We start from the raw sequence: 16,706 nt of genomic DNA on the forward strand, positions 1-16,706 counted from the left end.
TAATGCTGCTGCAGAACATATCAGATGAAACCATAATCCCTAAATCACTTTTATCCAAATAGCACCATTGGTTTCTGAAGTAAGCAGTTTGAAGATTGAAGCTTTACTACAAATAGAAAAGTACCATAGTGAGACTGAATTTCTTTGATACAGGATGTTTAGAATGAACTATGTCAGAAAACATACAAAAATATTTTTTTTTTAATGAGCAATCTTTTATGAAACCTATCATGGCTTTAGATTAATGGGTCTTTTAACTACAAGACTTCATAGAGATTACCTATTTGATTTTAAAGGGCACTTCACGTCTTAATGCCAGAGAAAAATGAGTGAGAGGAGGACAGCAGACGAGTGAGATGGAATGGTAGGTGAAACCAGGGTGAGAGACAGGTGGGGAAAGTCCGTTGAGAATGGCAGTTACAGGCATCAGTTTGAAAACTAACAGGTTAAAAAGCTGGTAGTAAAGTGGTGTTAAACATGTAGGGTCAGTTTCTTAGGCAGACACATTGTTTCTTATTCTTTATTGAAATACTGCAAGTTCTTATTTATCATGGTCTTTAAACTGCTAGTTCAAATACTTGATCTAGTCTGGATGGATTCCAGGGTAAGATATATCTCATCCCACATTCTTGCCTTTATCTGCACAGTCAAGCATATTTAAGGAGAGCTCAGTTGCTCTAGATAGCAGTGTTTTACCTCATGTAAGCTTGTGGTGAGTCTGAACGAAATGGACAGGCTGGACTACTAGACACCTAGTTACCCTGGTGCATCCAGTGATCTCTAAGGGACAGGCCTTGTGCTGGATGTCACAAGTTCTATTTGCCAAGGCTTCTTGAGACTGTATGCTGGCATTTTATTTTATTGGTCTGCTGTGCCTTGTTCTATTGTAATTTTTATGGTTAATTCTTTTTCAATTGTGATTTTTTTTACTGTAACCAGCTCTGAGAGAATTGCTTTTTTAAACAAATAAATAAAAATTGTGGTCTGACAGTTACAGAAAACTGCTCCTTGGTGGTAGCAAAGCCTGGAAGCTTACTAAACCCATGGGAGGCCATATTACCTAGCAAATGTGTTGGATTATGCGTTGGGATGAGTGGGTTATAACTTAGCATATAAATTGCATTTGGAAAACAGTTTTGCAGTCAAGCTCCGAAGAAAACTATCCAGTCATCTGGTACTGGGACAGATTGAAGTTAATATTATTATTACTTAGTAGTCTTGGTATACAAAATGAACCAAGTAAAACCAGTAACAGACACCAACGTTTTGAGGATAAGAGGAATAACTGAGCAGTGTTCTTGTTCTGAGGGGCAGGAGTGGTGGGTTGCTGATGGAAGAAATGTGTCTGAGTTAAAAGAGCTATAGACAGAAAAGCTCCAGTGAGAGGGCACGATGTGCTGTCTGTGTATCTTTGGTGGGAAGAGTTTCATCCCCTCATGTCAGAAGACAGTAACTTGAATAATCAAGCAGCACAGCTTAACAATGTCTTCAGAAATTCAGCGAGAAGCAGTATCAGTTTTGCTACCTTTAGAGTAAGAGTTTATCATTCTAACAAGACAGCTGTGAGGTTGATGTCAAAGGTTTCTAAACATGAAATGCATACAAGGTGCAGTCTCCCAATTTTCTTTTTATGCAAGATGTAACAGAAGACTCCTGTATGCTGCCATCTGTAGAAATGACACCGTCCACTTGCTGAAATGAAAGCTTTAGGGGCAGTGAACACTGAATGACTTCTTCACAAAGCATGGAAGTTGACACCATTTCAAACCTGATGACTTTAAAAATCTGTATCTATTACCAAAGAATATTCATGAACCTTCACACTCCAGCAAGTCACAGATGCCAAAAGATGATCCCGACTTGCATCAATGGCGCTGAAGGAGGCAAATTTCCATATAAAAAAAATCCCACAAAAATGATGAATACAATTCTTGACATTCAAGAGTAGAGTGATAATTTTGCAGTAGAAAGATCTAGTGTCTAGATTTTAAAAACTCCTGTGGGATAGTAATAAGTGAGACTTTATTTGGCTTCTTTTCTTCACTGCCTTGGAGAGACCCCTCCCTTCAAGATTTCCTTGAGTGTATTTTCAACCTGTGAACTTGCTTCAGAAGACCTGCTGATTTTATAAGGATGAAATACTTAGTTTTTCCTTTGTAGTTTTAATTTCTGCTGACATATTTGATATTTAGTAGGGCATTTATTTTGAAGATTCAACCTGATAAGACTTTTCAATGTGTGCTTATTAGTTAACTGATAGATTGTACTATCAATACAGAAAAGAAGTAGAAAATTAACCTACAGAGTTTTTTAATGTAACATTAGCACAAGGTAGGTGTCAGGTTAAAAACAAATTGTATCATCGCTGCCAGTTGGACTACATAGCAAGATTTTTTTTGCTCTGTGAAATGGCATTCATTCATGCACAGTGCAAACTGATCAACTTGCCTTGCTGCCTCTAGACTAGACAGAAACCTGCTGCCAAACATGAACCTGATTTAGGAGACATGCGGGTTTAGGAGTAAGAATGCAGTGTACTGATCAATCTCTTACAATGCAGCCTAAATTGCTGGAAATCATACTTATAATAGAATTCTAGTTTTAAATCATTGCTTGATTTGGCAAAAGCTACAAGTGAAAAGCAGTATTCACCAAAGAAGAGAGAAAAATACCAGTAAAAGAAAAAGAATAACTTGGGAGAAATCTAAAAGACAGCTCAAATAAATGGTTATTTTGAGAGTTACACGCATTACTTTTCAATATTGTAACCCTCTGGATTGTTTGCAACTTCTCAGCAAGCCTGCATTTCACGTGACTTCAACAGTAAAATCCACTCAACATGTAAGTCCTCCAGTCTTTTCTTCCACCTGGTACCTATTTCCATCAGTAAGAAGGTAAGTGGGAAAAACCAATTAAAATTCCAATTATTTTGTTAATTTATATGATGAAAACTTTGTGTGTTGACTGATGTGGCAAAGTGGTCATGTAAATGGTATGATGTGTGGAGATCTTATTCTCAGCAGTGACACATTCTCAGCAGGTATCAGAGCTTTCAACTCATGGTGACTTCACTATGGATCAGCAAGCCACATTAATACACCTGCACTGTGGTTTGAAAATCAGACTTGTAGTGATAGTAAGCACAATATCCTGCCACAGTATACTCAGGTGAAGCTTTGTACTATGGCCAGGATCTAAAAAAACTGTGAAACTGGTTCCTTAGCATTTATACTTGTTTGTCTCATACAAAAAGGCCCTGATGTCACATAGCAAACTACTTTTTAAATGGAGAGGAGTTTAAAACACTCCTTCGCTGTATTGTTTTTAATATCTACTAAAAACCATTTTTTTCCCAGTAAGTCTACTCAGGCATGTAATTTTAACATGCAATCTTAGAATGTAATTTTATTGTGCACAATTGTTTTTAAAACTGCTGATTTTATTTATATTAATTTTATATTAACTTGCTTTTAATGTTTGCTTTTATCTATATAATAAATAAATATTTTAATTGTTATTTGTAAATATCTTAGAGGTCTTCTGTTGAGTAAGTGATATATAAATTTTGTTAAATAGTAAAGAAATAAATAAACCAGGTTATATTAAGACATTGTTGAAGTGGAGGGGTGCCCAGTCAACTGTTCCAAGAAAAAAGGAAAAACTACACTGGGCTTGCACAAGGCTAGATCTTGGTCTACACTTTATGGATTTTTGTCGTTGGTATTGTGATATTTGAAAATTCTAGCTTTGCTAATCATGACAGTGCTAAAAAGAGCAATGCAGTCATGCTCTGTTGCTATCAGGCACTTATCCCATCGGGAAAGAGGAGAACAACCAAGATCTGTGACGACAGAGGACTCATCTTGGTTAATCTTTCTTTCCTGATGGGAGGATCATTTGTAGGATCTCTTTCATGCCTCTTTTAGCACCACTGTCATCAACCGGGCTAAAAAGATGGTGAATGTATCATGCTCCAGTTCCTTTGCCCAAGGTAAAATGGGGGACAGGAAGGGGCTGTGATGTGGGAGGGCCCCATGACACATGGATGCCTAATGTCTTTTCTGATGTGACATGCTATGAAATGTATTAAGTGGTATATTAATTAAAGTGTTTCTATCTAGTCTATGCCATGCTACTGAAGAAGATATTGGCATATTTTGGCTCCAATTCACCACAGGATTTTGCATTTGAAGATTCTAATCTAACAAAGCATGTGTGCATAGCCAGGGCTGTGGACACACAGCTGAATACAAGAAGCTCCCACCAGTCAGCTGGCTGGTGGGAAAGGATTAGCAGAGTAGGGAAGAGAATTAATCCAGCTTCCCACTTCCATCCTAAATCTACCTTTTCTTACTTGTCTATATGTACACATCTGTGGCTGTTGGTGTGTACTGGAGAACTGCACATGCAATACCTATCCAGTCAGAGATATCACAGAAGCCTGTTTCCTTGGGTGTATAGCTCCTAAATGGATCAAGGAGTCTGGCTTTAAGCCCAGTATCATTGATATAAGAAAAACTTGGTTAATGACTATGGAAAAGAGACATTAATGAACCCTTTGCCACATAGAATATTACAGAGTGACTCTGTTGGAATAGGTTGTAGCCAATAATTTACTAGTTACCAAGCCATAACGTATCTTCCTCAAACACTTTATTTAGTGGACAACGAAAATGGTATTTCTACAGAACAGCATCTGAGTTTAGTTGCAAACTCCTTCCACCTTTTGCTGGTAGCCCAGAGCAATTTAAATTTTTGATTGGATAAATAATGCAGCATGGAAACAATTTGAGACCACAACGGGTTTGTAAGTTGAAAGAAGTGAACCAAAAAAGGATGTAACGCTGCACATGGAAATTTTATAGAAATGAATCCTACCACAAGGCACAAATATACAAATATTAATGCTTTGAATCGCTTTATGTATTTCTGTCTGTAACTGTCAGTTGCTATTTCTAATCTCCAGTTTCTACTGCTTAATATTTTCCTTTCGTTTCATACAAATGAAACTCATGCATGTAATAAATATGTTATCAACATTCTTCCATGCACCATAGCGTGCATAATCCTTTTTGCTATACATTATGTGTGTGATAGCAAAGTAATAGGACTGACTTTCTCTGAGGTCTGGATTAGGTCAAGTGAGATTTGGAAGATGACATTTAAAGTGAAAACAATAAAGTGTGAAGGGTTATAAATGAAAGAGCTCCCCTTGCCCTGCAGCTTCCCCCAAGGCAGACACATGAATACCTAATTCACTGTAACATCTTCATTCAGTGTACTCAGCTGTTGAATATGTAAGTTCTCAAAGCTGATGTTAGTCAGACATCTAACACATGCTAATGAACCTACAAAGTTTGTTTCTGCTGATGCTTCTCCCACATCCCTTAAAAAAATCCCTTTATCTATGCAGCACAGGTTAGAAATGCTAAAGCAAAGCTGCAGGACTGAGCAACAGGAAAGAAAGTAAACAAAAATACAAAGGAAGATGGAAAGGAGATGAAGTCCCACAGCAGAATGCTCTTGCCTTCCAGATAAAATAATTATCAAGCTTGCCAGTGCAGGGGAAAAAATGATTCTCTTCCATGCTCTCTGTCTCACAAGCAGCATAAAATACAAAAAAACCCCCCAAAGAATAATAACAGTGCTAGGATGTCAGCTGTATTTTAATAGTACTTTAGCATCTTTCATCTCATTTGGGCTATATTCGCCTGATTTGTAGTATTAAAAAATTAAAAGTGTGAGAAATATCTTGTCTTTTCCTGTTATCAAGCCTCCACAATCTCAGGCCCAGAAAGCTGGACAAAGTTCACCAGCTATGTTTGACATCCTTCCCCCATTTCCTGCATGGCAATAAAAGCAGAACATTTATTGAACCCAGGTGGACTAGCAGATTGTGTTCAATCATAAGCTGTGCAGACATTATATTCTATCATTATCATCATATACTACAATTCTCCACCGGGGGCTAGGGTTGCCCAACACCACTATTTTCCGTCCCAATATCAGTTTCTTTGACTTGGGGAAGGGGCAGGTGCAGGTGGTGATAGCAGCAGGAGGCACTTCTTGTGCATTCTTGAAGCTTTGCACGTGTTATCTTGGGGTGCACATAAAATTTGACCCTTTTCAGGCAAATAGTGATATTTTTGTGCATACCTAGGTAGACACTTATAGGAGTCCTACAATTCATCAACCAAAGTAGATATTTAGTAGGCCTTCACAATGTGTGCAATCAAACTGAATGCAGCTCTTCAATCATTTATCTTAGCTTGCAGCTCCCTTGGATTTTGCAGTCCAAACTGGTGGGCTGCATTTAGCTTGCTGGATCACAATTTATGCAGTACTGCCTTTAGGGAAGCAGGAAATCGACATAACGTTTATTATTGTTGCAGGAAACTGCTCCAAAAGACAGTTTATATATGTGTGGTTTAAATATATGGGCTATCATTGATCAGATAGGGTGTTAAATTACTAGATTTTAATAACCACTAAAACCCCACCTTAAGTGGAAGATATAGGTTCTAATCTATTATATGCAAGCTAACTGGACTCTCAGTCTGAAAACGCGTGCTGCCACAAATAAAATCATATGCTAACAGCATTATTATTATGACCAGCACTTTTGAGAGAATAATGAAAACAGACAGTGGAGTTAACTGGAAACTGAAAAAAGCAATTAATAAGTGGATTTAGCAAAATTTCATTTTGGTTATTGTAAAACTTGTTTCTGTGAATGGTCTAGGCATGGCCTGCAGTGTTATGATAAACTCTGAACATTTAAGTAACAAAGTCTTCTGCAAAGAAGTGTTTGTTCCATCACACTGGTGGTAGCACTAAATACCATTTAGAAGTTAGCTTTATTATTAAAAGCAGATGACAAAAAGAGGCAGAATTTCATTTGCCTAACTCAAATCATCTTTCCATACTGAGGCTAACTAAAGCCTGCTGCACCAAGATAAAACAGAATAGGCTGATGAAAATTTGTCCTACGCTAGAATCATCATTACCAACAGATATTATAAGTAATAATATTAATGCAGGTTGAATATGCATGCAATCAATAACTTTTTCAATACTGTAATGGTTATGGGGTTGGGTAGATTTGCCAAATATATCCCCATAACATTTTAAGTAAGGGACAAATAATAAGAAACTAGAATAGCACAGTACTTTAGATTGCATTTGGTTAATACAATTGGTTTTAAAGACAACATTTAACAGTGTTCTCGCTGCAGATATCAAGTGACTGTGTTAAGTTATCAACCCAGATCTGTTAACACAGATTGTCTTTTCATATCACATCCCAGCTTTTCTTCCTGTATAAGGTCATAAGCCAATGTGATAACAGAGATTGATATGTACTTAGAAACATGATAGTCCCACACAAGCAATGCTAATGAAACTTGCAGTTTATCACTAGGAAAATGGGAAAGTGCTATCACATGAACAGGTTGTGTGTATAAGTCCTAGGACCCCTAAAGCAAATAAAATAAAATAAAAATGCTGCATGCATTTAAAGATCTATATCATTGCATTGCCTTGATGGATCAAACACAAAAGACACACACACACACACACAGTGAAATAAATAGAACTTGTTTGGTAGACGTTCAAGGGAATATGCATGAAGGTTTTCATATACCAAGGTGGAGAAAAAAGGAACACATTAAAAACAAAGAATACATTTGTTCCTTAAAAACAAAGAGTATTTTTGTAGTTTTAAACATATTTTATGCAATGTAGGTTCAATGAAAGAGCTAAAATGAATGAAATTATTACAGATATTTTGGACTTCTAGAAAATGATGGGACCCAATCACGTTTGAAAGTCAGCATTATAAACTATTTGTAAAAAGAAGATTAGCTAAATACAGAAATATAAAGGTACTTTACCCTGGACCTTTCTTCCAGTTTGGTCATCATGACAACAGTTGCGCCCCTTTGTTCCCACATCATTCTCCAGAAATCTCCAAATGTTTCAGGGAGAGGTCCTTGGGTTGCTATATAGGCGTTCTGTTTTCTGTAACCATCTATGTAGTTAGCATTTATATAATCACTCCCTGGTATGCCTAGAAAGCAAAAAGAGGACATATCCTTGACAGTTCACACTGTTATATCTTAATTTTCTGATTAGGAAGCAAAATAACTTGACATTTCAGTACTTTCCAATGTTATATATTTTTTCTTTTTTTCTTTGTATCTTAAGATGGTATTTGTGTTGCTCTTGTTTTTAATTCTAGGTTCTTTTGCATTTTATTGAGATATTACCGTGATATGCTTGTTGTAAGCTTTTGTAGCCAAAAGGGAGAAAAAAGAAAAGTAGACATGGCACTAGAGTGAGCAGAGAAGTTTACAGATCTCTGCCAAGGCCTGTTGCCTGATGAGGATGCAAATGTCATCAGATCTACCATCTGATCCATCATCTGATGAGTGGGAAGGGGGTAATAACTCTTTCCTCATCAGCTGATCTGCACAGATTAGCTGGGGAGGGGGGGTGCATGCCTGCATGTTTGGTGCTGCTTCTCCTACCCATACAACTTCAGTACCACTTCAGACTGCAGTCAGGGAAATGATTGTCTGAAAGGTCTTACCATGGCAAACACTAATGTGCAAAAGGAAGAGTATTTTATTTACAAACAGGAAGAAATATGCAAGTGTGTAACATGGGGGATAATTGGCCAGTCAGTACTTCCTGAGAGAATGATTTAGGTTAAAATAGACCACTCCCAGTGAGTTATTCACCAGAACAAAACCTCTATACTGGACGGAGCCCAAAGGGCGCAATGTGTCTTAAGTCTGTGAACTGAGATACCATTCGCCTTTGTTCCTGATGAGGCTTCTTTATCAGTGGAGGCTGGGCCATGTAATGTCTCATGTTTGTGAGTAGATTTTAACCTTACCAAAATAAAATCCTTCTTTTCACCACAGGAATGCAATTTACTTATATCAGGAAAGAGTAAAGGGGTGAACTTAAGAAGACCACTGAGGTGGGAAAGGATGCTGGCCTGCCATATGCCCCTCCCAACCATCTTGCCAATCAAAGTCTGTTTACTTTGTCTGATGTAAGACAATTGGAGGAACCAAGGTGGCTGTACTTGGGAACCTAGCTGGGGAATGGAATGAAAAAGAAAATGTACTCCCTTTTCTGAACACTGATAAACCTCAGTGACTTAAGTTGACAGCTTTAAAATAAATCAAAAGAGTGCACCAGTTCTTAATCTTTCCCACTGGTCTTCTGTGACCGTGCTTCGCTAGTGAGTTGCCCAAGGTTGGGCTACACTGTTGTCCCACTTCTAGCCATCAGCTTCCTCAATAAATAAACTGTTCAAAATAAATATAAAAGCTTAAGTTATAACAGAATAATCTCATTTAACAGAACTTTCCTTTTGCTTATTATACAGCCACGAGAAAGATATATATATATATGTATCTTTCTCTCTCTCTCTCTCTCTCTCTCACACACACACACACACACACATGTACATGCACACAAAAATCATTAGTATATTCATCGATCAGGAGAATGCATAGGTTACATCAGCCCTGCAAAGTAGCCTAGTGTGGCTGTACAGATATGGGGGGGGGCTGAGAGGGAGTTGTGTATGACAACCCTGAAGTGTAGTCCAGTGTTGTTCAGTCTCTTGGTTTTGTGTTTTTTTAAATAATTTTTTGAAAAGAACTTTTAAATTGACTGTAACAGCAGCATTTATTTCTTTAATTTATTAAATTTATATCCCATCATTCCTCCCAGAAGGAGCCCAGGGTGGCAATGGGTGGAAGGATCATTGCTTTCCCACTCATGGGAGAAAAATAGAGGAGTCTTGTGTTTGGGTTGATGCTGGTGGTATAAATCCTTAAATGGGTTTATAAATGACAAACGCTCAAATACTTTTTGTTTGAAGTGTGTGTGGCTGTTTGACCTGTGCTCATAACATTGCTGTAGTTATTTTGAGATTTGATGCGACTCTTTGTTTTTAACACTTTAATCTTTAATTTAGTGCTTGTTTGTTTAATCTTAAATTTCTTTCACTCACTCACTCACTCACTATCTGAAATTAGTCCTAAGTTGAAGCCCTCATCTGAAATTAGTGCTGTGTTGGCTACTGCCTCCCACTTTTGTGAAAGCCTTTGCTGTATAGGGAAGAGGCATTTTCCTCTCATCTTTTGCAGAGAACAGAAGGTCTTCATCAAACATTTGCAGGGGCATCAAACATTTGCAGTTAGTGTAATACCATATTACACTAATGAGGTGGCCAAGTGGTTTTTCTGTTTGTGACCAGTAGTGCAGTAGCAAATTAAAAAGTGCAGGGTCTCTTCATGACAGTCACAGCCATGCCCCTCCTTCTTTTTTTGCTGCTGGGTTGAGAATAAGATCCTTTTTAATGCCTTCTCCTATAACAATAGACGTCCCTAGCTCAGTACTGACTGACAAGGTTTCAGATAAGGATCTCTCCCAGCCCTAATTGGAGATGCTGGGTATTGCATGTGGGGACTTTTGCATGTAAAGCATGTTCTCTGCCACTAAGCCATGACCCTCTTGTAAAAGTAAAAGCATTCTTGATGGTAATATAACATTTAAAATACACTGCTGAACTATTTCTGTTACTGCTGGTGCTAACTTGCACAGGATCCCGTCTCTTACCTCCTGGATTAAAAAGCAGGGAAATTCACTAATAGGCAAAAAAACTTGCGGTTTAAGAATGTATCTATAGCCCACAGCTATTTCTATCAAAGTTTAAAAGGCAGGGAAATTGGGCAGTGTGATGTTCCTATATTAATGTATATATGGTAAGTGTTGGTTGTTTAGAAGATACATGGTAAGTGGAGTGAAAGAGGAAGGGGAGTGAATGGGCAGTAGAATGCTAGATGATTGGCTGAGTGTTTAAAATGGCTGAACGTATAAAAGGAAGAGTGAGAGTGGAATCTGGGGGGAGAAGAGAAAGAGTGGGTTGTTTGGTGGGTTTGAGAGAGTGGTTTGCCAGGAGAGAGTGGAGAAGGAGGGGGGTGGAGTTCGGATTAGTATTGAGTAAAACCATATGCTTATGTGCCTTAAGAAGAAATCTTGTTAATCTTGTTAGCTTTGTTATCTTTAATAAATACTTAATTTGGTTTACCAAAGGCCTGATCCTTGGCTGGGGTTTCACAGACCAGAAGGGAGGGTAAGGTAATGACCCAAGGCTGAAGGGAAACTGTAGCAAATGGTGGCAGCGGTGAAGAGAATAACAATACCAGTATTCAGAGTCTCTGGGAATACTAGTATTAGGATGTGACTGGTGGTTGCCTAGCAGGGGGATCTGTTGAGATCTGTGCTAGAGCGGGGAGAGAAACCATAGAAAAGGACAGTCCGGACTGGTGGAGTCCCTGGTGGTGCCTAGTGACAGGCAGTAGCCACGCGCAGGTAGGAACCTGACAGGGAGAGCCAGGGAAGGGCATCACATGTGGTGGCAGTAGTGGTGGGATACGAACAAAGGAGACTACGTCACAGGTGGTGTCAGTAGCGGTGGGATACGAACAACAGAGAATCCAGATACGAATACTAGAGAATCCAGAACAGTGGTGTGGCAAACAGAAATAATAAAACAAGATTTCTTGTGAGAGTGACTGGCAAAGAGTGTGTGGCAAAGAGTGAGTGAACTCAAAACACCATGGCTGAATACATAAAAATGAAAAGAGAGGAGCTGGTGGAGAAGTGCATAACATTCAATTTACCTCACGAGGGTAAAGGGGTAGATGAATTGAGGGTAGCACTTATAGGATCTGCTACTGCCCAGCAAAAACAACCTGTCAGAGAAGAGACCCCAGAAGGATACTTAAGCAATCCCGCTTATATAGAGTACTTGAGAGAGAAGTTAAGATGGGAGGCTCAGGAAAAAGACAAGCAGAGGGAGTTGGAAACTGAAAAGTTGAAGATGGAAACTGAGAGAATGAGAATGGGGTTTGAGGAGAGGGAGAAGCAACGAGCAGTGGATGCCAAATTACAAGTAGAAAAGTTAAAATCTGAAAGAGAGAAGTTTCATTCTGATGAAACAAGAAAGGACAGAGATGGAGCAAAAATAAAAATTACTCCAAAGGACTTTGCTGTCTATGAGCCTGGTCAAGATCCTCAAATTTACCTCAGCACCTTTGAAAAAGCAGCTCAGTTGTGGGAGCTACCTGAAGATAAATACATGCAGTATTTATCAAACCTGATTAAAGGGGAATTGGCTGAGGTATACCAATATTTCCCCTCAGACAGGCCCGTCACCTATGCTGAATTCAAAGAAGCAGTGTTTAAAAGATTCAGACTGGGGCCTGATTATTTTAGAAAGTTTTTCAGAAACTGCCAGATACAGTCAGGGAGGTCTTTCGTGCAGCTGGGGGCAAAACTGATGGACATATTTGGGAAATGGCTAACAAGTGCAAAAGCTCGGTCTGTGGAGGAGGTGAAAAACCTCATGATACTGGATTAATTATACCATCAGTTACCACCAGAAATAAGGCTCCTGGTCAAAGACCGTTCCCCTACATCGGTGCAGGAGGCCACAGAGATGGCGGATCACTTCGCCTCCAACAGAACTGGCTGGGTGGGGAAAACATCAAGAGAGTTTAAACCCAGACCATATAATGCTGGCAGAAGGGATGTGGTACCACAGCGAGTGAGTCCTCCAGTAAAATCTGAAGGGCACAGGACACCCCAGAGTGGATCTGTGTACCCTAAAAGTGAGGAGAAATTATGCTACAAATGTGGTAGACCGGGGCACCTACGTTTTCAATGTGAGGTTGCCAACCCCATTAGTAATCCTGCTCAGACAAGGGCAGTGAAAACAGAGCCCAAGGCTTTAGAAACAGCAAAAAAGGTTCAGTTCTGCCAGATAAACTGGACAGAAGTAACAGACCTTGATTCAAGTCTGAGAGAGGAAGTGAGTGTACAAGGGGCAAATTATTGGGCATTGCTTGATACTGGTGCCGCTCAGACATTACTGAGGCCAGATTTAATAAAATCTGAGGTAATATTACCTCAGGAAACTGTGACTATCCAAGGAGTGAGGGGTCAACCAGAAAGTTTGCCTGTGGCCCTGGTGGAAATGACTTGGAGAGGCCGAGAGGGCCGATATAAAGTAGGCATTAATGCCGAGCAACAAGAACAAGCAATACTGGGAAGAGATGTAATGGGCGCCCAAGTAAAGATCTATGTAGTGACCAGACAGCAAATTGGCAGAGAAAAAGGAGCCATATTAAGGGGGGCTGAAACAAACAGGGTGGAATCTGTTAACCAGCCTCAGGTCACCATAGCAACCACTAGCAGGCCTGCTGAAGGAGACAAACTGTATCAAGTGGTCTCTGGGAAAGAAGCAGAGCAATTCAGGGAAGAGCTGCATAAAGATATAAGTTTGAAGCAGATAAAGGAACAAGCTCTGACCCAACAGATTCCTTTCACTGACAAACTGAGGAATCAAGTTGTGTGTGAGAATGGGATTTTATATAGACTGTGAGAGCAGGGAGAGAAACCATAAAAAAGGACAGTCCGGACTGGTGGAGTCCCTGGTGGTGCCTAGTGACAGGCAGTAGCCACGCGCAGGTAGGAACCTGACAGGGAGAGCCAGGGAAGGGCGTCACAGGCAGCTAAAGTGAATGCACCAGGGGAGCAGGAGACCTGAACTCCTCTCTGAGATATTGTACTGCCCTACAAATTGGTCAAAATGCAAACACAATTTGGGTTGGTCTTTCACAGTCCAATCCAATTCCTGTGTAGCTTGGAAGAATTTGGTAACATGTGCCTCTGAGCATATGGTGAGTGGTGGCAACACCTGCAATCAGCCCAAATAATAGAAAGAAGACATATGCTGTACTGATCTTGTTTTAGCAGGGAGGAAGCAACATTATTAAGACAGTTGATATAGTTCAGATGGTCACTTTGAATATGTCTGATTTCCTTTGCAATTTTAGTGACATTTCCTATAGGAAATCATTTTCTTTTGTTTCTATTTCTGTGAATATGTGAAGTACAGCAACACTTTGCAAAATTTACACTAAAAAAACTCCAAACATAATAATGGCACTGACTTCTGCAGAATAGTCTCCGTGGACCTCAGGAGTGTGTCAATTTGCACAAGATAAAACAGTGGTAGGTGAAATATATTCTAGCAAAATGCTAGGTGTGCTCTATGTTTTTAATTGACCATGCCCACCTTGCCTTAAATGAAGTGGTTTAAACATAGCAGGCTGAAAACATGCATCCTCTTTTTCCCAACAGCTAGAGTCATTGCTGAAGGAGCAACAGATTGGAATCAGTCTGATTTTACATCAAACTACAGTTTCAGATTCCACTGTTAATGCACTCAAAATAGAAATAAAACATAACCTCCAATTTGAAACACAAAAGGCTGTCTTCACCATCATATGACACTGACCGATAAAAAGGCTTTGAAATTAATAAAAATAAATTTGACACAGATTTCTAGGATGAATAATGAGGGAAATAAAATTTTCTAATTTAGATTCTCTGTAGAAACAGTAATAACACAGAAAAGAAGCAAAGTAAGAAGAACACCAACAAACATACAAAAATATAATTCTCTATCTTTGGAGATGGCAGGTGTTGCCACCACTCACCATATGCTCAGAGGCACATGTTACCAAATTCTTCCAAGCTACAGAGGAAGTGGATTGGACTGTGAAAGACCAACCTAAATGGTGTTTGCATTTTGACCAATTTGTAGGGCAGTACAGTATCTCAGAGAGGAGTTCAGGTCTCCTGCTCCCCTGGTGCATTCACTATAGCTGCCCAATTTCCCTGCTTTTTAAAGTTTGATAGAAATAGCTGTGGGCTATAGGTACATTCTTAAACCGCAAGGTTTTTTGCCTATTAGTGAATATATATATATTTCCCATGTGCCTAATTCTTCATTCTAACACTCAATTATCTTTGAAGGAGAGTACTGACCTATTGTGACCCTATTTAAATTTCAATACAGTTTGGAAAGGATTTTTAAATTGTATGGATTATTTATGAAGTTTGCTTTGACCTGCAGTATCATTTCTGGTGACCCTGAACAACCATAAAGACTTCTTAAAATCTGTATAAGCAGCAGCAAACTCCAACCAGAATTTGGACAGCTTATAATGCCAGGAGAAAAGTGATGACTATTTGTTCCAGGTTACAGACTCTGTAGCCTTCAAAAGTGGAAAAGCGGGGTGGGGGAGGGACATGCTGCTACAAAGTCCCAAGTATCTAAGGTAAATGAAAACAATGTACATGGGTTTACTGTTGTCTTAGGACCATTTCTCACATCACTGTCTCCCTTTTTTGTGAGGACATTAACACATTAAGTTTGTCCATGCCACCTTGTATCTAATGATGGCTGGGATTTCTCATGTATGATGTGTGAACCAGTCCTCAGTTTACAGAAGACAAGCAATGCAATCTCCTGTTTACCAATTTTACTTAGGCTGCAGTCATACACAAAAAATACATGCTCAAGTCTGCTTGATTTCAGTAGTGACTCAGTTTTTTTTATAGTAGGCCTCAGTATGTTGGCTATGGATGCTAAACTGAACATACCAGAAACAGGACATGAGGGACCACAAGTACTTAATTGAAGCTAATCCACAAATTGCCCAAAGGCTGGTCTTGAGGATGAAGAAAGTGCCCATCCTATAATTAAAAAGGCAAATGCAACTATGCCTTCTTGGCAATCCAAAAAGCCCTGTTGGGAATTTGGGGGTGACAATTATTTTTATTTTATTTTTATTTATTTAAAATACTTCTATCCCACCCTTCTACCCTAAAATAGGGCACTCATGGTGACTCACAATACAATCACACACAATAAAAACACAAATAGATAAAAATACATAAAATAGGTAAAAATACATAAAATAGATAAAAATACATAAAATATAGTTGAGAAATTTAGGGGAGTGATATTAAAAGGGATTAAAGAGGTAAAAGTAAAAAAAAGGGGGGGGAATCAGTTTCAGGTTCTACCTTCAATCCCTCCCAATGGCTCTCTGGAACAAGATGGTTTTCAGAAGTCTGTGTAAAACCATCAGGGAGGGCGCAGAGCAGGCTTCTTCGGGTAGGGTATTCCAAAGCTTGGGGGCCCCAGCTAAAAAGACTCTCTCCTGCATGCCTGCCAGTCTAACATCTTTCATTCCAGGGATGCAGAGGAGACTAGAAGCAGCTGATCTTAAATCCAGGGAAGGTACATATGGGCATAAGCAGTCCCTCAGGTACATTGGTCCAAGGCCATTTAAGGCTTTAATGGTCAGAAGTAGCTCTTTGAAATGGGCCTGGAAACAAATTGGGAGCCAGTGGAGTCAATAAAACACAGGGGTGATATGATTCCTGTACTGCAATCCAGTTAACATTCTGGCTGCTGCATTTTGAACCAACTGCAATTTCTAAACTGTTTTCAAAGGTAGCCCCACATAGAGTGTGTGACAGTAATCAAGCCTCAATGTCACCAATGCATGTGTCACTGTGGCCAAGTCAACTGCTTCTAGGAATGGTAGACCAGTTTGAGTTGGCCAAAAGCACTCCTGGCTACTGCAGCCACCTGGTATTCAAGCAGCAGGGCAGGATCCAGGAGTACTCCCAAACTACAAACCTGTTCCTTCAAGGGGAGTGCGCCCCATCCATAACAGGTTGTAGCCCTATTCCTGGCACAGTTTTCTCCTTCTGCAGAGCTGAGCTGAGGCCCAGAAAACTGGGAAAAGTGATGATTT

At 39.4% G+C, this 16,706-nt stretch overlaps 1 protein-coding gene across 18 annotated transcripts in view; it reads right to left on the minus strand.

Annotated features, from left to right (window-relative positions):
- Positions 1-16,706, minus strand: part of PTPRD (protein tyrosine phosphatase receptor type D) — a 2,140,456-nt gene that overhangs the window by 63,819 nt on the left and 2,059,931 nt on the right. For all 18 annotated transcript variants that reach the window (XM_061629619.1, XM_061629614.1, XM_061629634.1 and 15 more), the window contains one exon: positions 7,893-8,068. In XM_061629619.1, coding sequence (XP_061485603.1) covers positions 7,893-8,068 — 176 coding nt within the window. The remainder of the gene's footprint in view (positions 1-7,892; positions 8,069-16,706) is intronic.

This window comes from Rhineura floridana, chromosome 1 (assembly GCF_030035675.1).
Source record: "Rhineura floridana isolate rRhiFlo1 chromosome 1, rRhiFlo1.hap2, whole genome shotgun sequence".
Taxonomy (NCBI): Eukaryota; Metazoa; Chordata; class Lepidosauria; order Squamata; family Rhineuridae; genus Rhineura; species Rhineura floridana.